The following is a 22,368-nucleotide window of genomic DNA, read 5'->3' on the forward strand; positions in this document are numbered from 1 at the left end:
GGTCCTGCCCTTACATCAGGAGACACGATTGTCAGAAATTAAAGAAAGCAACACCGATGAAGGTGGGATTTGAACACACGCGTGCAAAGCACAATGGATTAGCAGTCCATCGCCTTAACCTCTCGGCCACCTCGTCAATTATGGTTGTGTGTCGATTGCGATTTCAAAGATGCAAACACTTTCACAGCACAAAAGAAGGCTTATCTGACTTGTGGGTCCTGCACTTACACCAGGAGACACGATTGTCAGAAATTAAAGAAAGCAACACCGACGAAGGTGGGATTCGAACCCACGCTTGCAAAGCACAATGGATTAGCAGTCCATCGCCTTAACCTCTTGGCCACCTCATCGCTTGTGGTTTTGTGTTGATTGCGATTTCAAAGATGCAAACACTTTCACAGCACAAAAGCAGCCGTATCTGACTTGTGGGTCCTGCACTTACACCAGGAGACACGATTGTCAGAAATTAAAGAAAGCAACACCGACGAAGGTGGGATTCGAACCCACGCTTGCAAAGCACAATGGATGAGCAGTCCATCGCCTTAACCTCTTGGCCACCTCGTCGCTTGTGGTTTTGTGTTGATTGCGATTTCAAAGATGCAAACACTTTCACAGCACAAAAGCAGACATATCTGACTTGTGGGTCCTGCACTTACACCAGGAGACACGATTGTCAGAAATTAAAGAAAGCAACACCGACGAAGGTGGGATTCGAACCCACGCGTGCAAAGCACAATGGATTAGCAGTCCATCGCCTTAACTTCTTGGCCACCTCGTCGCTTGTGTTTTTGTGTCGATAGCAATTTCAAAGAAGCAAACACTTTCACAGCACAAAAAAAGGCTTTTCTGACTTGTGGGTCCTGTAGTTGCAGCAGGAGACACGATTGTCAGAAATTAAAGAAAGCAGCACCGACGAAGGATTCAAACCCACGCGTGCTATGCAGAATGGATTTGCAGTCCATCGCCTTAACCTCTTGGCCACCTCGTCAACTATGGTTGTGTCGATTGCGATTTCAAAGATGCAAACACTTTCACAGCACAAAAGCAGGCTTGTCTGACTTGTGGGTCCTGCACTTACATCAGGAGACACGATTGTCAGAAATTAAAAAAAGCAACACCGACGAAGTTAAGATTCGAACCCACGCGTGCAAAGCACAATGGATTAGCAGTCCATCGCCTTAACAGCTCGGCCACCTCATCGTTTGCGGTTGTGTGTCGATTGCGATTTCAAAGATGCAAACACTTTCACAGCACAAAAGAAGGCTTATCTGACTTGTGGGTCCTGCACTTACAACAGGAGACACGATTGTCAGAAATTAAAGAAAGCAACACCGACGAAGGTGGGATTCGAACCCACGCTTGCTATGCACAATGGATTAGCAGTCCATCGCCTTAACCTCTCGGCCACCTCATCAATTACGGTTGTGTGTCGATTGCGATTTCAAAGATGCAAATACTTTCACAGCACAAAAGGAGGCTTATCTGACTTGTGGGTCCTGCACTTACATCAGGAGACACGATTGTCAGAAATTAAAGAAAGCAACACCGACGAAGGTGGGATTTGAACACACCCGTACAAAGCACAATGGATTAGCAGTCCATCGCCTTAACCTCTTGGCCACCTCGCCAATTACGGTTGCGTGTCGATTGCGATTTCAAAGATGCAAATACTTTCACAGCACAAAAGGAGGCTTATCTGACTTGTGGCTCCTGCACTTCAGGAGACACGATTGTCAGAAATTAAAGAAAACAACACTGACAAATGTGGGATTTGGGCACACGCGTGCAAAGCACAATGGATTAGCAGTCCATCGCCTTAACCTCTCGGCCACCTCATCGTTTGTGGTTGTGTGTCGATTGCGATTTCAAAGATGCAAACACTTTCACAGCACAAAAGCAGCCGTATATGACTTGTGGGTCCTGCACTTACAACAGGAGACACAATTGTCAGAAATTAAAGAAAGCAACACCAACGAAGGTGGGATTCGAACCCACACATGCTATGCACAATGGATTAGCAGTCCATCGCCTTAACCTCTCGGCCACCTCGTCAAGAACGGTTGTGTGTCGATTGCGATTTCAAAGATGCAAACACTTTCACAACACAAAAGGAGGCTTGTCTGACTTGTGGGTCCTGCACTTACATCAGGAGACACAATTGTCAGAAATTAAAGAAAGCAACACCGACGAAGGTGGGATTCAAACCCACGCTTGCTATGCACAATGGATTAGCAGTCCATCGCCTTAACCTCTCGGCCACCTCATCGTTTGTGGTTGTGTGTCGATTGCGATTTCAAAGATGCAAACACTTTCACAGCACAAAAGGAGGCTTATCTGACTTGTGGGTCCTGCACTTATATCAGGAGACACGATTGTCAGAAATTAAAGAAAGCAACACAGACGAAGGTGGTATTCAAACCCACGCGTGCTATGCACAATGGATTAGCAGTCCATCGCCTTAACCTCTCGGCCACCTCTTCAATTACAGTTGTGTGTCGATTGCGATTTCAAAGATGCAAACACTTTCACAGCACAAAAGGAGGCTTATCTGACTTGTGGGTCCTGCCCTTACATCAGGAGACACGATTGTCAGAAATTAAAGAAAGCAACACCGACGAAGGTGGGATTTGAACACACGCGTGCAAAGCACAATGGATTAGCAGTCCATCGCCTTAACCTCTCGGCCACCTCGTCAATTATGGTTGTGTGTCGATTGCGATTTCAAAGATGCAAACACTTTCACAGCACAAAAGAAGGCTTATCTGACTTGTGGGTCCTGCACTTACACCAGGAGACACGATTGTCAGAAATTAAAGAAAGCAACACCGACGAAGGTGGGATTCGAACCCACGCTTGCAAAGCACAATGGATTAGCAGTCCATCGCCTTAACCTCTTGGCCACCTCGTCGCTTGTGGTTTTGTGTTGATTGCGATTTCAAAGATGCAAACACTTTCACAGCACAAAAGCAGACATATCTGACTTGTGGGTCCTGCACTTACACCAGGAGACACGATTGTCAGAAATTAAAGAAAGCAACACCGACGAAGGTGGGATTCGAACCCACGCGTGCAAAGCACAATGGATTAGCAGTCCATCGCCTTAACTTCTTGGCCACCTCGTCGCTTGTGTTTTTGTGTCGATAGCAATTTCAAAGAAGCAAACACTTTCACAGCACAAAAAAAGGCTTTTCTGACTTGTGGGTCCTGTAGTTGCAGCAGGAGACACGATTGTCAGAAATTAAAGAAAGCAGCACCGACGAAGGTGGGATTCAAACCCACGCGTGCTATGCAGAATGGATTTGCAGTCCATCGCCTTAACCTCTCGGCCACCTCGTCAACTATGGTTGTGTCGATTGCGATTTCAAAGATGCAAACACTTTCACAGCACAAAAGCAGGCTTGTCTGACTTGTGGGTCCTGCACTTACATCAGGAGACACGATTGTCAGAAATTAAAAAAAGCAACACCGACGAAGTTAAGATTCGAACCCACGCGTGCAAAGCACAATGGATTAGCAGTCCATCGCCTTAACCTCTCGGCCACCTCATCGTTGGCAGTTGTGTGTCGATTGCGATTTCAAAGATGCAAACACTTTCACAGCACAAAAGAAGGCTTATCTGACTTGTGGGTCCTGCACTTACACCAGGAGACACGATTGTCAGAAATTAAAGAAAGCAACACCGACGAAGGTGGGATTCGAACCCACGCGTGCTATGCACAATGGATTAGCAGTCCATCGCCTTAACCTCTCGGCCACCTCGTCAATTACAGTTGGGTGTCGATTGCAATTTCAAAGATGCAAATACTTTCACAGCACAAAAGGAGGCTTATCTGACTTGTGGGTCCTGCCCTTACATCAGGAGACACGATTGTCAGAAATTAAAGAAAGCAACACCGATGAAGGTGGGATTTGAACACACGCGTGCAAAGCACAATGGATTAGCAGTCCATCGCCTTAACCTCTCGGCCACCTCGTCAATTATGGTTGTGTGTCGATTGCGATTTCAAAGATGCAAACACTTTCACAGCACAAAAGAAGGCTTATCTGACTTGTGGGTCCTGCACTTACACCAGGAGACACGATTGTCAGAAATTAAAGAAAGCAACACCGACGAAGGTGGGATTCGAACCCACGCTTGCAAAGCACAATGGATTAGCAGTCCATCGCCTTAACCTCTTGGCCACCTCATCGCTTGTGGTTTTGTGTTGATTGCGATTTCAAAGATGCAAACACTTTCACAGCACAAAAGCAGCCGTATCTGACTTGTGGGTCCTGCACTTACACCAGGAGACACGATTGTCAGAAATTAAAGAAAGCAACACCGACGAAGGTGGGATTCGAACCCACGCTTGCAAAGCACAATGGATGAGCAGTCCATCGCCTTAACCTCTTGGCCACCTCGTCGCTTGTGGTTTTGTGTTGATTGCGATTTCAAAGATGCAAACACTTTCACAGCACAAAAGCAGACATATCTGACTTGTGGGTCCTGCACTTACACCAGGAGACACGATTGTCAGAAATTAAAGAAAGCAACACCGACGAAGGTGGGATTCGAACCCACGCGTGCAAAGCACAATGGATTAGCAGTCCATCGCCTTAACTTCTTGGCCACCTCGTCGCTTGTGTTTTTGTGTCGATAGCAATTTCAAAGAAGCAAACACTTTCACAGCACAAAAAAAGGCTTTTCTGACTTGTGGGTCCTGTAGTTGCAGCAGGAGACACGATTGTCAGAAATTAAAGAAAGCAGCACCGACGAAGGATTCAAACCCACGCGTGCTATGCAGAATGGATTTGCAGTCCATCGCCTTAACCTCTTGGCCACCTCGTCAACTATGGTTGTGTCGATTGCGATTTCAAAGATGCAAACACTTTCACAGCACAAAAGCAGGCTTGTCTGACTTGTGGGTCCTGCACTTACATCAGGAGACACGATTGTCAGAAATTAAAAAAAGCAACACCGACGAAGTTAAGATTCGAACCCACGCGTGCAAAGCACAATGGATTAGCAGTCCATCGCCTTAACAGCTCGGCCACCTCATCGTTTGCGGTTGTGTGTCGATTGCGATTTCAAAGATGCAAACACTTTCACAGCACAAAAGAAGGCTTATCTGACTTGTGGGTCCTGCACTTACAACAGGAGACACGATTGTCAGAAATTAAAGAAAGCAACACCGACGAAGGTGGGATTCGAACCCACGCTTGCTATGCACAATGGATTAGCAGTCCATCGCCTTAACCTCTCGGCCACCTCATCAATTACGGTTGTGTGTCGATTGCGATTTCAAAGATGCAAATACTTTCACAGCACAAAAGGAGGCTTATCTGACTTGTGGGTCCTGCACTTACATCAGGAGACACGATTGTCAGAAATTAAAGAAAGCAACACCGACGAAGGTGGGATTTGAACACACCCGTACAAAGCACAATGGATTAGCAGTCCATCGCCTTAACCTCTTGGCCACCTCGCCAATTACGGTTGCGTGTCGATTGCGATTTCAAAGATGCAAATACTTTCACAGCACAAAAGGAGGCTTATCTGACTTGTGGCTCCTGCACTTCAGGAGACACGATTGTCAGAAATTAAAGAAAACAACACTGACAAATGTGGGATTTGGGCACACGCGTGCAAAGCACAATGGATTAGCAGTCCATCGCCTTAACCTCTCGGCCACCTCATCGTTTGTGGTTGTGTGTCGATTGCGATTTCAAAGATGCAAACACTTTCACAGCACAAAAGCAGCCGTATATGACTTGTGGGTCCTGCACTTACAACAGGAGACACAATTGTCAGAAATTAAAGAAAGCAACACCAACGAAGGTGGGATTCGAACCCACACATGCTATGCACAATGGATTAGCAGTCCATCGCCTTAACCTCTCGGCCACCTCGTCAAGAACGGTTGTGTGTCGATTGCGATTTCAAAGATGCAAACACTTTCACAACACAAAAGGAGGCTTGTCTGACTTGTGGGTCCTGCACTTACATCAGGAGACACAATTGTCAGAAATTAAAGAAAGCAACACCGACGAAGGTGGGATTCAAACCCACGCTTGCTATGCACAATGGATTAGCAGTCCATCGCCTTAACCTCTCGGCCACCTCATCGTTTGTGGTTGTGTGTCGATTGCGATTTCAAAGATGCAAACACTTTCACAGCACAAAAGGAGGCTTATCTGACTTGTGGGTCCTGCACTTATATCAGGAGACACGATTGTCAGAAATTAAAGAAAGCAACACAGACGAAGGTGGTATTCAAACCCACGCGTGCTATGCACAATGGATTAGCAGTCCATCGCCTTAACCTCTCGGCCACCTCTTCAATTACAGTTGTGTGTCGATTGCGATTTCAAAGATGCAAACACTTTCACAGCACAAAAGGAGGCTTATCTGACTTGTGGGTCCTGCCCTTACATCAGGAGACACGATTGTCAGAAATTAAAGAAAGCAACACCGACGAAGGTGGGATTTGAACACACGCGTGCAAAGCACAATGGATTAGCAGTCCATCGCCTTAACCTCTCGGCCACCTCGTCAATTATGGTTGTGTGTCGATTGCGATTTCAAAGATGCAAACACTTTCACAGCACAAAAGAAGGCTTATCTGACTTGTGGGTCCTGCACTTACACCAGGAGACACGATTGTCAGAAATTAAAGAAAGCAACACCGACGAAGGTGGGATTCGAACCCACGCTTGCAAAGCACAATGGATTAGCAGTCCATCGCCTTAACCTCTTGGCCACCTCGTCGCTTGTGGTTTTGTGTTGATTGCGATTTCAAAGATGCAAACACTTTCACAGCACAAAAGAAGACATATCTGACTTGTGGGTCCTGCACTTACACCAGGAGACACGATTGTCAGAAATTAAAGAAAGCAACACCGACGAAGGTGGGATTCGAACCCACGCGTGCAAAGCACAATGGATTAGCAGTCCATCGCCTTAACTTCTTGGCCACCTCGTCGCTTGTGTTTTTGTGTCGATAGCAATTTCAAAGAAGCAAACACTTTCACAGCACAAAAAAAGGCTTTTCTGACTTGTGGGTCCTGTAGTTGCAGCAGGAGACACGATTGTCAGAAATTAAAGAAAGCAGCACCGACGAAGGTGGGATTCAAACCCACGCGTGCTATGCAGAATGGATTTGCAGTCCATCGCCTTAACCTCTCGGCCACCTCGTCAACTATGGTTGTGTAGATTGCGATTTCAAAGATGCAAACACTTTCACAGCACAAAAGCAGGCTTGTCTGACTTGTGGGTCCTGCACTTACATCAGGAGACACGATTGTCAGAAATTAAAAAAAGCAACACCGACGAAGTTAAGATTCGAACCCACGCGTGCAAAGCACAATGGATTAGCAGTCCATCGCCTTAACCGCTCGGCCACCTCGTCAATTACAGTTGTGTCGATTGCGATTTCAAAGATGCAAACACTTTCACAGCACAAAAGGAGGCTTGTCTGACTTGTGGGTCGTGCACTTACATCAGGAGACACGATTGTCAGAAATTTAAAACAGCAACATCGACGAAGGTGGGATTCGAACCCACGCGCGCAAAGCACAATGGATTAGCAGTCCATCGCCTTAACCTCTCGGCCACCTCGTCGTTTGCAGTTATGTGTCGATTGCGATTTCAAAGATGCAAATACTTTCACAGCACAAAAGGAGGCTTATCTGACTTGTGGGTCCTGCACTTACATCAGGAGACACGATTGTCAGAAATTAAAGAAAGCAACACCGACGAAGGTGGGATTTGAACACACGCGTGCAAAGCACAATGGATTAGCAGTCCATCGCCTTAACCTTTCGGCCACCTTGTCGTTTGTGGTTGTGTGTCGATTGCAATTTCAAAGATGCAAACACTTTCACAGCACAAAAGCAGCCGTATATGACTTGTGGGTCTTGCACTTACACCAGGAGACACTATTGTTAGAAATTAAAGAAAGCAACACCGACGAAGGTGGGATTCGAACCCACGCGTGCTATGCACAAAGGATTAGCAGTCCATCGCCTTAACCTCTCGGCCACCTCGTCTTTTGTGGTTGTGTGTGTCGATTGCGAATTCAAAGATGCAAACACTTTCACAGCACAAAAGGAGGCTTATCTGACTTGTGGGTCCTGCACTTATATCAGGAGACACGATTGTCAGAAATTAAAGAAAGCAAGACCGACGAAGGTGGGATTCAAACCCACGCGTGCTATGCACAATGGATTAGCAGTCCATCGCCTTAACCTCTTGGCCACCTCGTCAATTACAGTTGTGTGTCGATTGTGATTTCAAAGATGCAAACACTTTCACAGCACAAAAGGAGGCTTATCTGACTTGTGGGTCCTGCACTTACTTCAGGAGACACGATTGTCAGAAATTAAAGAAAACAACACCGACGAATGTGGTATTCAAACCCACGCGTGCAAAGCACAATGGATTAGCAGTCCATCGCCTTAACCTCTTGGCCACCTCGTCAATTACGGTTGTGTGTTGATTGCGATTTCAAAGATGCACTTTCATAGCACAAAAGGAGGCTTGTCTGACTTGTGGGTCGTGCACTTACATCAGGAGACACGATTGTCAGAAATTAAAAAAAGCAACAACGACAAAGGTGGGATTCGAACCCACGCGTGCTATGCACAATGGATTAGCAGTCCATCGCCTTAACCTCTCGGCCACCTCATCGTTGGCAGTTGTGTGTCGATTGCGATTTCAAAGATGCAAACACTTTCACAGCACAAAAGAAGGCTTATCTGACTTGTGGGTCCTGCACTTACACCAGGAGACACGATTGTCAGAAATTAAAGAAAGCAACACCGACGAAGGTGGGATTCGAACCCACGCGTGCTATGCACAATGGATTAGCAGTCCATCGCCTTAACCTCTCGGCCACCTCGTCAATTACAGTTGGGTGTCGATTGCAATTTCAAAGATGCAAATACTTTCACAGCACAAAAGGAGGCTTATCTGACTTGTGGGTCCTGCCCTTACATCAGGAGACACGATTGTCAGAAATTAAAGAAAGCAACACCGATGAAGGTGGGATTTGAACACACGCGTGCAAAGCACAATGGATTAGCAGTCCATCGCCTTAACCTCTCGGCCACCTCGTCAATTATGGTTGTGTGTCGATTGCGATTTCAAAGATGCAAACACTTTCACAGCACAAAAGAAGGCTTATCTGACTTGTGGGTCCTGCACTTACACCAGGAGACACGATTGTCAGAAATTAAAGAAAGCAACACCGACGAAGGTGGGATTCGAACCCACGCTTGCAAAGCACAATGGATTAGCAGTCCATCGCCTTAACCTCTTGGCCACCTCATCGCTTGTGGTTTTGTGTTGATTGCGATTTCAAAGATGCAAACACTTTCACAGCACAAAAGCAGCCGTATCTGACTTGTGGGTCCTGCACTTACACCAGGAGACACGATTGTCAGAAATTAAAGAAAGCAACACCGACGAAGGTGGGATTCGAACCCACGCTTGCAAAGCACAATGGATGAGCAGTCCATCGCCTTAACCTCTTGGCCACCTCGTCGCTTGTGGTTTTGTGTTGATTGCGATTTCAAAGATGCAAACACTTTCACAGCACAAAAGCAGACATATCTGACTTGTGGGTCCTGCACTTACACCAGGAGACACGATTGTCAGAAATTAAAGAAAGCAACACCGACGAAGGTGGGATTCGAACCCACGCGTGCAAAGCACAATGGATTAGCAGTCCATCGCCTTAACTTCTTGGCCACCTCGTCGCTTGTGTTTTTGTGTCGATAGCAATTTCAAAGAAGCAAACACTTTCACAGCACAAAAAAAGGCTTTTCTGACTTGTGGGTCCTGTAGTTGCAGCAGGAGACACGATTGTCAGAAATTAAAGAAAGCAGCACCGACGAAGGTGCACTCAAAAAAATATTTAAGCCCAAGAGTTAAAATTTATGTATTTCAATTACATGTAAATTTTCCATTCAATTTTAATACATAAATACAATTTAAAAATAGCTTTAAAGGTTACGTTTCAAAATCACATTCAATAAGTATGAATAAATTAAATAACCTATATTTTTTTGTACTTGTGGGATTTATGCAGGTCTTTTACATAAACCTTATGTATTGCAAAAGAGTTATTACTACTTGCTATATTCAAATATAGTACAAACTCAAGTACAAACAGTTAAATTCAAAAACATTTATTTTTAAGCTTCAAATTGAACATTTAAAAGTCCAAACATACATTTAAAAAATATTTTTCCATTTTCACTTCCCTGCCACTAATACTAGTAATACTATAATAATAATAATAATAATAATAGAAAAAAAGTAATAACATAACCTCATCAAATACACAAAAAAAATCTAATGGGCTACCCAAGCACCAGCTGTCCTTAACAATTCAGTCCTAAAACTAGCTAATACAGACACAGAACTGTATGCATTTGGTAACATGCATATACTTGCCATGTATTTTTAAGGAATGTGTGAACAATGCAAGCTTATTGAAGCATCTTAATTTTGAGGGCTTGGACCTTTGGGGAAAGCTTTTTGCTATCCAAGTTCATCAGTACCTTCTGGAAAAATTCAAATGTGAATTTGTGCTCTGGAGGGTAGCTCAAGTTGAGTGAATAAATCAATCCCAACAGGATGGCACAGCCAAACGAAATGCTTCCCAGGTTGCACAGCAGCGCAGTACCCTCGATAATCACTCCAACATCCTCAGGCTCCTCCACAGCATCAGCGCCCTCTTTGCGGATCACATAAAGCCCCATTACGGTCTGTGCAGTCTCCCTCTTAGTATCCTCACTGTTGCAGTTCTAAGGTGAACAGAAGAAAGTAAAATTTATTGACAATAGAAAATGCACACAAACAACGTTACACAGTAAAATAATATCTACTAACCAGGTACTCTTTGACAAGGCTGTCAACTTTCTCGTTCAGGTAAACACAAAGACTTTTCAACACACAGTCTCGTCTGACATGGATGTTGTTACACTGCAATAAAAAAAGGTAGGTATTGAATGTGGGAATATAGTTTGTGGCATATCAGTGACCAGTAGGTATGATATATTAAAGTATTTTAAGCTAAAATTATGACATCCAAAATTTCAATTAGGATTAAACTGGCTGTGAAAGAGAACACCATAATGTTCATACCTTTGCTGTTGGGGCCATAATGAGCCTGATCATCTTCCCAGCAGCTCCTCCTCTGTTGCTGAATATTTTAATCAAGTTATCTGTGTATTTATCCAGCTGTCCTAAAAACTTAGTTTGCAATGGCAAAGTTGTTATGCGCATGAATTCTGCATTCACCTGAAAGTAAAAAGAGAACAGAACAAAAATAAAGAAAACCTAACAAAAAAGAAAATATGTATAATTAGGAAAACTGACACTTTGCCGATGAAGTTTACAATATTACAGATACTTACTTCACTCACAGTAAACAAGGCAGGCCATCGGTTTTGGAAGTCAGAAACCAATGGCGAGTCCTGGACCACTTCCTGTCGCCTGTAAGAGAAAGTCTGGTGCATTTTTTCCCTGATCACTGCTTCATTGTTTTTCTTTTTAACCTCATTCAAGAGTGTAACCCTTTCCTTCTCAAGGCTCTCTGTTGTTTCTCCTTTTGGGAGGCAAGGAAGAAAATTGACCTCTGCTTTTCGGGGTTTTTTGATGTTTGCAGCTGCTTTCCCCTCACCTTTTCGCTTATTCTTGAGAGAATTCACACTGACCTCAGGGTGTCCAATCCGGCTTAGTTTTGTGCGGAAATTTGCCATCTTGATTTTTAGATAGTGTTTCCATCCTTCATGGCCAGTGCGAGTACCTCTCTCCCTCAAGCATGGATGAGTCTTTACCAGAGCTTCAGCAGCTTCCTCAAGTTGATGATCAGTGGCATATGCTGTGTACCTGAAGATCTCTTCAGCCATACCTTCAAGGATATCAGATCGTAGCTTTGGTGGAGGGGTAAGAAGAGTACCATTGTTAATAAATTCAGTGTTTGCTTTTTGAAGCTGAAGTTCTGCACAAGATGAAAACTGAGGTAGAGCAAAATCTTGAGGCCAAGATGATCTTCTGGACTCTGGAGTTTGAACTACAATGACTGTGTCAGCACTGCTTCTGTCAGATAAATTGTCTTGGTCATCAGATGGAGCATTACGGGAAGGGCTAACATCTCTACTTGGTGTCACAGAGCTATACGATGTACTGGGTGACATTAAAGGAATGCTGGAGCTGGATGTTGGAGTTCCTGGAATGCTGGTGCTGTCCTCACAAGGTAGAAAAATTACCTTTAGTGTATCCCTGTCTTTAATTTCACTGGTTGAGGCAAGATTCATGTATTCATTTTCAAAGTCTACATCCTTGTACTGCAGCCTGAACTGCCCTTTCAGTCCAAAAATATTTTTTATCTCAACAATAAGATCATCCACAGAGTCTGGAATTCCTGACTTGAGGACAAGTTTTCTGGCATCACTGTCTCCACCAACAAGAATTCTCAGGTAGACTGGGCCTGCCATGTTTAAGTGATTTATGCTATAGAACAAAAAGGAAAACAAGGCGAGAAAATAAATTTTAAAAGTAGAATTTTTCTCATGGAACCATTTGTTTAAATCTCTAGGAAGCCATTAATCAGTAAGTTATGCAGCAATGAGAAATGCCACACATTGAAAAAGTTTCCTAAAAATCAATTATTCATTTTTATTCTGAATCATTCAACAAGACATCACTGTATGTATATAAATAATAATAATAAAAAAATTCTTCAAGTTGGGTGCCTGTATGTCTCATGTTAATGAGAATAACATCATACATTAATCTTGGTGCAGAGGAGAGACTTAATTACCAAACCTGATATGAGGATGTGTCTTTTTAGGGTTACCATCCGCCGTCCTCCCACCATGTAGTCACAAAGTGGATATGGATCAGTCAGTTGTTCAAGACCAACCAGGGCAACCTCTCTGCTTGGGGATACAGTTAGCTCAAAAGCTCTAAAATGATCATTATACCATGCACATAATACTCTTACAACAAAACTCAAGTTGTTCCCAACAATGCACATTTGGAGAATTTCTGCAAACTCAGGTAGCCCACCAGTTGACCCTTTAGCAATTAGCATGCCAATTCTATAATTGATTCCTTTGTTTGAAACATTTTTTGCTAAATGAACCTCAGTGATCTCAGGGTACCTCTTTCTTACACTTGCCACTATTTCCCCGTTTAGGATGTCCACAGGAAGTGTTGAAACATTTGAAACATCTAATGCAGACTTCTTAATACTCGAAGAATGCATGTGATATGCAATCATTTGCTGATGTTTGACTGCAAGTGTTAATGCTATATTTTTGAAACAATTCGTATGGCGAGCAACTTTTTTAAAGAAGCTATGTTTTGCTTCGAACCTCATGGTCCACTGCCCCACCAAAGGACCAAAGAACTGAATCATTTGAGGGTAGTGTTCAAGATAATGATGCTTGGGTAAGAGTCGTGTGGGGAAAAGCTCTAGAAATCTGTGTCTGTGCTCTACAATTTTGCAGTCCAGATATGCAATTGTCTCTTCATCATGAACAGGTGCAACAGCAAGTTCAACTATTTCTTTCAAGTCAAGAAGTACAAGCCAAGCTGGCTCAGCCTCAGGTATTAAGTCTCCAATAATAAATGGGAGTAATCTTAATAAATTCCAATTTTCGTGTGCATTACCTCCTATGGTCTTCGTAGAGGCAAAGGTGCGTGCTATAACATGTGGTCTGTTTGTTTTATCCCCAAACTTGTATGGAAATTTCAGCACCAACATGTTCAGTGTTTCAAGAGAAAAATACTTCTTGGAAATAAACACGCTTATGCAAAGTGCAAGCTCAACTGGTATAAGACCCTCAAATAAGTCATGCACAATGTCTGGTGGATAGCCCCGAGTAACATGAAAATTAGACAAATTTTCAGTTAAAACACACCCTCTCTTTACACCACAGCAGGCAGCTGAGCTTTCCTTTGCAGCATTAACATGTGCCTCATGAATTTCTTTTGTTCGAAGGTCAAAATGACCAGTCTGCACAGCCTTAGCCTGAACTTCTGATCTCCTACCTGTACAAAACCTGCAGAAGTATTCACCAGAGAAGCTTTCAACGAAGCCAGCTAACCCATGTGCTCCTAAGTTATCTGCAATGACAGACTGGACTGTTCCTTTCACGAATACTCCAAGCCCTGAAATGAAAACACCATGCTTCTCTAAAGTACTCAAATCCAGTAAAAGGGGCTCTAAAACTTTTCCAAAGCCATATATTTTTACATAAGTACTTTTACATAAAACAGTTAGGTAGATAGCTGAAAGTGCTGAATGAGACCCAGGGGACAAATTATTAAGAATCCAGTAGACACCACAAAGTTTGTGTTTTTTTCTCGAGGTGCCTAACGGATTACAGACCTCAAAGTCATCAACATACAAAGATATTGATAGTTTCAAGTCTTCACCAGAAAAAAAACTATTCTCCTTGAAATAAAGGCCATCTTGAACAGATCTGTACTGCTGTTCTCTACCTACACCTGAATTTTTTTCATCTGACTTTTGGTTATTAACAACACTCTCCAAAATATCAGTGGACTTGAACAACTGATGAAGAGAATGCAAAATGGGAATGTACTGATAGGTCTTATTGGTCTTTGGATCAAGTATGTACTCAACTGGTTCTACTACACTGAAATGCTCCTTGTAGTACTTCTTGCGTTTAAAGGCTGTAGAAAGAGAACCATCTTTTCCTATGGATTTGCTCAACGGATTTAATTTGCACACTCCTTCAGCTATCTCTCTAATGACTGACTCCTCAATCTGAAGACTGTGATTTTTAAAAATGTCAGAAAGATTGTGACAAGTCAGTGGAATTGATGCAGAGCTTAATAAATACTGCAATTCCTGAAGTAATTCATCAACAGCAGTCGCTGGAACGTGCAAAATATTTTCCAACTTTAATAAAACTAAGGCAACATCTTGCTCTATTAGTTTAGAAAGATCTTGAACATTAGCATAGCTACTTGAAGCTGTAGTGCCTGTTTCAGTTTCGATATCTGTATCTGCAGAACAAGGAGCATCAACTATAGGACTGCCTGTTTCTTGTGATTCTACATTGACTACGACATCAGACTTAAAATCGTTTAAAGCATGTGGATTATGTTTCCTGTTTTTGTGAGAGTGGAATGTGTTATAAATGTTAGTTTTAAACTCACATCCTTTAAACATACATGTCACTGTTTCTTGTCTCCTTAAATGTTCATTCACATGACTGAAGTACTCTCTTTCATTTGAAAGCTCATTGCATGCACACAACTGACATGAAAATGTGGCTATGTGCACTGGTTTTGGACATACTTGAGTACTGTGTGAACGGTATATGTGGCTTAAAAGATTACTCCATAATCTAAAAGTACAAGGACAATTACTGTATACACAAGGATACCTGAACCTGTTCCCATAATGCCCATGTTTTAGCTTAAAATGCTTTAATATTTCATACCTACTGGTCACAGATGTACCACACACCTTACACTCCCACATTTATATACCTAAAAAGAAAGAGGGAGAGTGTTTAGGAGTGATTTAGAGGATTATATTTGAAAAATACCATGAGATTACCAATACTTACTGTAACTGAGAGGTTGCCCCACCGTTCTTAAAATTTCAGAAAATACCTTAAAAACAGTCAATATTAGAACAAGTTAGTAATAAGTGAGAAAGTCTGTCTCAGTTCAGTATAATTTTACCAACGGCTACATATCACACATTTTAATGCACAGCTAGCGCTTCTAAGCATCATGCCAGCAAGCTAGTTAGGAAGCTAATGCTAATGGCAATTTGAAAAGTTCGCCTACAGCTAATTTCACAAAACACAAACTGTTAGTGTGAATAATTTTGGACAAACTTTAATCTTAACATAACATAATATGTTTTACAAAAAAAACTATTTACTTATTTTGTCTACTTTTGTAAGATTGCTAGTTAGTTGGCTAACTCGCTAGCTTGATTGTATGATGATGATGAAGTATGACACAGCTTTAAAATAGATCACAAAAAATATATAACACATAATAACTGTATATAATTCACCAATACTCTTCAGAAAAAATATATAACAAAGGATGGAAGAAGATTGTAAAAATATAAAGAGCTTACCTGTTTCATATCCACCACATACGACATGTACTGACGCAAGCTGGCACGTTTCCGGTACTGTGCACATGCGCACTGCCCCCTATTGGATTTAGTGGAAAAACCTAATAGATTTTATGCAGGTCGTTTTAATTTGTATAATATTAATCAAAATCATGTTGGTTCTAAGTAATTCAAATAAATAAAGTATAATTTTTAGATAATTAAATATGTTTTATGTAAAATATTTGTTTAAACTTTATGAGGGCCCTAAATAATTTTTTTGAGTGTGGGATTCAAACCCACGCGTGCTATGCAGAATGGATTTGCAGTCCATCGCCTTAACCTCTTGGCCACCTCGTCAACTATGGTTGTGTCGATTGCGATTTCAAAGATGCAAACACTTTCACAGCACAAAAGCAGGCTTGTCTGACTTGTGGGTCCTGCACTTACATCAGGAGACACGATTGTCAGAAATTAAAAAAAGCAACACCGACGAAGTTAAGATTCGAACCCACGCGTGCAAAGCACAATGGATTAGCAGTCCATCGCCTTAACAGCTCGGCCACCTCATCGTTTGCGGTTGTGTGTCGATTGCGATTTCAAAGATGCAAACACTTTCACAGCACAAAAGAAGGCTTATCTGACTTGTGGGTCCTGCACTTACAACAGGAGACACGATTGTCAGAAATTAAAGAAAGCAACACCGACGAAGGTGGGATTCGAACCCACGCTTGCTATGCACAATGGATTAGCAGTCCATCGCCTTAACCTCTCGGCCACCTCATCAATTACGGTTGTGTGTCGATTGCGATTTCAAAGATGCAAATACTTTCACAGCACAAAAGGAGGCTTATCTGACTTGTGGGTCCTGCACTTACATCAGGAGACACGATTGTCAGAAATTAAAGAAAGCAACACCGACGAAGGTGGGATTTGAACACACCCGTACAAAGCACAATGGATTAGCAGTCCATCGCCTTAACCTCTTGGCCACCTCGCCAATTACGGTTGCGTGTCGATTGCGATTTCAAAGATGCAAATACTTTCACAGCACAAAAGGAGGCTTATCTGACTTGTGGGTCCTGCACTTCAGGAGACACGATTGTCAGAAATTAAAGAAAACAACACTGACAAATGTGGGATTTGGGCACACGCGTGCAAAGCACAATGGATTAGCAGTCCATCGCCTTAACCTCTCGGCCACCTCGTCGTTTGTGGTTGTGTGTCAATAGCAATTTCAAAGAAGCAAACACTTTCACAGCACAAAAGAAGGCTTTTCTGACTTGTGGGTCCTGCACTTACATCAGGAGACACGATTGTCAGAAATTAAAGAAAGCAACACCGACGAAGGTGGGATTTGAACACACGCGTGCAAAGCACAATGGATTAGCAGTCCATCGCCTTAACCTCTCGGCCACCTCGTCGTTTGTGGTTGTGTGTCGATAGCAATTTCAAAGAAGCAAACACTTTCACAGCACAAAAGCAGCCGTATATGACTTGTGGGTCCTGCACTTACAACAGGAGACACGATTGTCAGAAATTAAAGAAAGCAACACCGACGAAGGTGGGATTCGAACCCACGCGTGCTATGCACAATGGATTAGCAGTCCATCGCCTTAATCTCTCGGCCACCTCATCGTTTGTGGTTGTGTGTCGATTGCGATTTCAAAGATGCAAACACTTTCACAGCACAAAAGCAGCCGTATATGACTTGTGGGTCCTGCACTTACAACAGGAGACACAATTGTCAGAAATTAAAGAAAGCAACACCAACGAAGGTGGGATTCGAACCCACACATGCTATGCACAATGGATTAGCAGTCCATCGCCTTAACCTCTCGGCCACCTCGTCAAGAACGGTTGTGTGTCGATTGCGATTTCAAAGATGCAAACACTTTCACAACACAAAAGGAGGCTTGTCTGACTTGTGGGTCCTGCACTTACATCAGGAGACACAATTGTCAGAAATTAAAGAAAGCAACACCGACGAAGGTGGGATTCAAACCCACGCTCGCTATGCACAATGGATTAGCAGTCCATCGCCTTAACCTCTCGGCCACCTCATCGTTTGTGGTTGTGTGTCGATTGCGATTTCAAAGATGCAAACACTTTCACAGCACAAAAGGAGGCTTATCTGACTTGTGGGTCCTGCACTTATATCAGGAGACACGATTGTCAGAAATTAAAGAAAGCAACACAGACGAAGGTGGGATTCAAACCCACGCGTGCTATGCACAATGGATTAGCAGTCCATCGCCTTAACCTCTCGGCCACCTCTTCAATTACAGTTGTGTGTCGATTGCGATTTCAAAGATGCAAACACTTTCACAGCACAAAAGGAGGCTTATCTGACTTGTGGGTCCTGCCCTTACATCAGGAGACACGATTGTCAGAAATTAAAGAAAGCAACACCGACGAAGGTGGGATTTGAACACACGCGTGCAAAGCACAATGGATTAGCAGTCCATCGCCTTAACCTCTCGGCCACCTCGTCAATTATGGTTGTGTGTCGATTGCGATTTCAAAGATGCAAACACTTTCACAGCACAAAAGAAGGCTTATCTGACTTGTGGGTCCTGCACTTACACCAGGAGACACGATTGTCAGAAATTAAAGAAAGCAACACCGACGAAGGTGGGATTCGAACCCACGCTTGCAAAGCACAATGGATTAGCAGTCCATCGCCTTAACCTCTTGGCCACCTCGTCGCTTGTGGTTTTGTGTTGATTGCGATTTCAAAGATGCAAACACTTTCACAGCACAAAAAAAGGCTTTTCTGACTTGTGGGTCCTGTAGTTGCAGCAGGAGACACGATTGTCAGAAATTAAAGAAAGCAGCACCGACGAAGGTGGGATTCAAACCCACGCGTGCTATGCAGAATGGATTTGCAATCCATCGCCTTAACCTCTCGGCCACCTCGTCAACTATGGTTGTGTAGATTGCGATTTCAAAGATGCAAACACTTTCACAGCACAAAAGCAGGCTTGTCTGACTTGTGGGTCCTGCACTTACATCAGGAGACACGATTGTCAGAAATTAAAAAAAGCAACACCGACGAAGTTAAGATTCGAACCCACGCGTGCAAAGCACAATGGATTAGCAGTCCATCGCCTTAACCGCTCGGCCACCTCGTCAATTACGGTTGTGTGTCGATTGCGATTTCAAAGATGCAAACACTTTCACAGCACAAAAGGAGGCTTGTCTGACTTGTGGGTCGTGCACTTACATCAGGAGACACGATTGTCAGAAATTAAAAAAAGCAACATCGACGAAGGTGGGATTCGAACCCACGCGCGCAAAGCACAATGGATTAGCAGTCCATCGCCTTAACCTCTCGGCCACCTCGTCGTTTGCAGTTATGTGTCGATTGCGATTTCAAAGATGCAAATACTTTCACAGCACAAAAGGAGGCTTATCTGACTTGTGGGTCCTGCACTTACATCAGGAGACACGATTGTCAGAAATTAAAGAAAGCAACACCGACGAAGGTGGGATTTGAACACACGCGTGCAAAGCACAATGGATTAGCAGTCCATCGCCTTAACCTTTCGGCCACCTTGTCGTTTGTGGTTGTGTGTCGATTGCAATTTCAAAGATGCAAACACTTTCACAGCACAAAAGCAGCCGTATATGACTTGTGGGTCTTGCACTTACACCAGGAGACACTATTGTTAGAAATTAAAGAAAGCAACACCGACGAAGGTGGGATTCGAACCCACGCGTGCTATGCACAAAGGATTAGCAGTCCATCGCCTTAACCTCTCGGCCACCTCGTCTTTTGTGGTTGTGTGTGTCGATTGCGAATTCAAAGATGCAAACACTTTCACAGCACAAAAGGAGGCTTATCTGACTTGTGGGTCCTGCACTTATATCAGGAGACACGATTGTCAGAAATTAAAGAAAGCAAGACCGACGAAGGTGGGATTCAAACCCACGCGTGCTATGCACAATGGATTAGCAGTCCATCGCCTTAACCATTTGGCCACCTCGTCAATTACAGTTGTGTGTCGATTGTGATTTCAAAGATGCAAACACTTTCACAGCACAAAAGGAGGCTTATCTGACTTGTGGGTCCTGCACTTACTTCAGGAGACACGATTGTCAGAAATTAAAGAAAACAACACCGACGAATGTGGTATTCAAACCCACGCGTGCAAAGCACAATGGATTAGCAGTCCATCGCCTTAACCTCTTGGCCACCTCGTCAATTACGGTTGTGTGTTGATTGCGATTTCAAAGATGCAAACACTTTCATAGCACAAAAGGAGGCTTGTCTGACTTGTGGGTCGTGCACTTACATCAGGAGACACGATTGTCAGAAATTAAAAAAAGCAACAACGACAAAGGTGGGATTCGAACCCACGCGTGCTATGCACAATGGATTAGCTGTCCATCGCCTTAACCTCTCGGCCACCTCATCGTTGGCAGTTGTGTGTCGATTGCGATTTCAAAGATGCAAACACTTTCACAGCACAAAAGAAGGCTTATCTGACTTGTGGGTCCTGCACTTACACCAGGAGACACGATTGTCAGAAATTAAAGAAAGCAACACCGACGAAGGTGGGATTCGAACCCACGCGTGCTATGCACAATGGATTAGCAGTCCATCGCCTTAACCTCTCGGCCACCTCGTCAATTACAGTTGGGTGTCGATTGCAATTTCAAAGATGCAAATACTTTCACAGCACAAAAGGAGGCTTATCTGACTTGTGGGTCCTGCCCTTACATCAGGAGACACGATTGTCAGAAATTAAAGAAAGCAACACCGATGAAGGTGGGATTTGAACACACGCGTGCAAAGCACAATGGATTAGCAGTCCATCGCCTTAACCTCTCGGCCACCTCGTCAATTATGGTTGTGTCGATTGCGATTTCAAAGATGCAAACACTTTCACAGCACAAAAGAAGGCTTATCTGACTTGTGGGTCCTGCACTTACACCAGGAGACACGATTGTCAGAAATTAAAGAAAGCAACACCGACGAAGGTGGGATTCGAACCCACGCTTGCAAAGCACAATGGATTAGCAGTCCATCGCCTTAACCTCTTGGCCACCTCATCGCTTGTGGTTTTGTGTTGATTGCGATTTCAAAGATGCAAACACTTTCACAGCACAAAAGCAGCCGTATCTGACTTGTGGGTCCTGCACTTACACCAGGAGACACGATTGTCAGAAATTAAAGAAAGTAACACCGACGAAGGTGGGATTCAAACCCACGCTTGCAAAGCACAATGGATTAGCAGTCCATCGCCTTAACCTCTTGGCCACCTCGTCGCTTGTGGTTTTGTGTTGATTGCGATTTCAAAGATGCAAACACTTTCACAGCACAAAAGCAGACATATCTGACTTGTGGGTCCTGCACTTACACCAGGAGACACGATTGTCAGAAATTAAAGAAAGCAACACCGACGAAGGTGGGATTCGAACCCACGCGTGCAAAGCACAATGGATTAGCAGTCCATCGCCTTAACTTCTTGGCCACCTCGTCGCTTGTGTTTTTGTGTCGATAGCAATTTCAAAGAAGCAAACACTTTCACAGCACAAAAAAAGGCTTTTCTGACTTGTGGGTCCTGTAGTTGCAGCAGGAGACACGATTGTCAGAAATTAAAGAAAGCAGCACCGACGAAGGTGGGATTCAAACCCACGCGTGCTATGCAGAATGGATTTGCAGTCCATCGCCTTAACCTCTCGGCCACCTCGTCAACTATGGTTGTGTCGATTGCGATTTCAAAGATGCAAACACTTTCACAGCACAAAAGCAGGCTTGTCTGACTTGTGGGTCCTGCACTTACATCAGGAGACACGATTGTCAGAAATTAAAAAAAGCAACACCGACGAAGTTAAGATTCGAACCCACGCGTGCAAAGCACAATGGATTAGCAGTCCATCGCCTTAACAGCTCGGCCACCTCATCGTTTGCGGTTGTGTGTCGATTGCGATTTCAAAGATGCAAACACTTTCACAGCACAAAAGAAGGCTTATCTGACTTGTGGGTCCTGCACTTACAACAGGAGACACGATTGTCAGAAATTAAAGAAAGCAACACCGACGAAGGTGGGATTCGAACCCACGCTTGCTATGTACAATGGATTAGCAGTCCATCGCCTTAACCTCTCGGCCACCTCATCAATTACGGTTGTGTGTCGATTGCGATTTCAAAGATGCAAATACTTTCACAGCACAAAAGGAGGCTTATCTGACTTGTGGGTCCTGCACTTACATCAGGAGACACGATTGTCAGAAATTAAAGAAAGCAACACCG

The 22,368-nt window shown here is 43.5% G+C and overlaps 1 protein-coding gene and 4 non-coding genes across 6 annotated transcripts; all 5 read right to left on the minus strand.

Moving 5' to 3' along the window:
• Window positions 1–3,254: 3,254 nt before the first annotated feature.
• Window positions 3,255–3,336, minus strand: trnac-gca (transfer RNA cysteine (anticodon GCA)). Its single transcript has one exon. It is a non-coding gene; the product is annotated as a tRNA-Cys (tRNA).
• Window positions 3,337–7,094: 3,758 nt separating this feature from the next.
• Window positions 7,095–7,176, minus strand: trnac-gca (transfer RNA cysteine (anticodon GCA)). The gene has a single exon. It is a non-coding gene; the product is annotated as a tRNA-Cys (tRNA).
• A 3,171-nt stretch (window positions 7,177–10,347) lies between these two features.
• On the minus strand, window positions 10,348–16,182 carry LOC143489581 (uncharacterized). 2 transcript variants are annotated; one of them, XM_076988704.1, is made up of 9 exons: window positions 16,128–16,182; window positions 15,601–15,646; window positions 15,472–15,520; window positions 14,048–14,167; window positions 12,818–12,927; window positions 11,404–12,502; window positions 11,132–11,287; window positions 10,877–10,969; window positions 10,348–10,791 (listed from the first exon to the last, which is right to left on the minus strand). In XM_076988704.1, the coding sequence occupies exons 6-9, from the start codon at window positions 12,484–12,486 to the stop codon at window positions 10,474–10,476; spliced, it is 1,650 nt and encodes a 549-aa protein (XP_076844819.1). In that variant the 5' UTR covers window positions 12,487–12,502; window positions 12,818–12,927; window positions 14,048–14,167; window positions 15,472–15,520; window positions 15,601–15,646; window positions 16,128–16,182; the 3' UTR covers window positions 10,348–10,473. The 2 variants fall into 2 exon arrangements, with proteins under 2 accessions (XP_076844819.1, XP_076844818.1); XM_076988703.1 differs by lacking the exons at window positions 14,048–14,167; window positions 15,472–15,520; window positions 15,601–15,646; window positions 16,128–16,182 and having other exon boundaries at window positions 12,818–14,030.
• A 2,764-nt stretch (window positions 16,183–18,946) lies between these two features.
• On the minus strand, window positions 18,947–19,028 carry trnac-gca (transfer RNA cysteine (anticodon GCA)). Its single transcript has one exon. It is a non-coding gene; the product is annotated as a tRNA-Cys (tRNA).
• Window positions 19,029–21,726: 2,698 nt separating this feature from the next.
• Window positions 21,727–21,808, minus strand: trnac-gca (transfer RNA cysteine (anticodon GCA)). The gene has a single exon. It is a non-coding gene; the product is annotated as a tRNA-Cys (tRNA).
• Window positions 21,809–22,368: the final 560 nt, after the last annotated feature.

Source organism: Brachyhypopomus gauderio, unplaced genomic scaffold, assembly GCF_052324685.1.
Source record: "Brachyhypopomus gauderio isolate BG-103 unplaced genomic scaffold, BGAUD_0.2 sc63, whole genome shotgun sequence".
Classification (NCBI taxonomy): domain Eukaryota; kingdom Metazoa; phylum Chordata; class Actinopteri; order Gymnotiformes; family Hypopomidae; genus Brachyhypopomus; species Brachyhypopomus gauderio.

Bases quoted from the DNA above. Each gene is read 5' to 3' on its own strand.
- LOC143489581 (XM_076988704.1), bottom strand. From the start codon at position 12,486: ATGGCAGGCCCAGTCTACCTGAGAATTCTTGTTGGTGGAGACAGTGAT. The intron at 11,288-11,403 runs GTAAGTATCTGT...TTTTACTTTCAG, and splicing joins CCTTGTTTACTGTGAGTGAA to GTGAATGCAGAATTCATGCG. The intron at 10,970-11,131 runs GTATGAACATTA...TTTTTATTGCAG, and splicing joins TTATGGCCCCAACAGCAAAG to TGTAACAACATCCATGTCAG.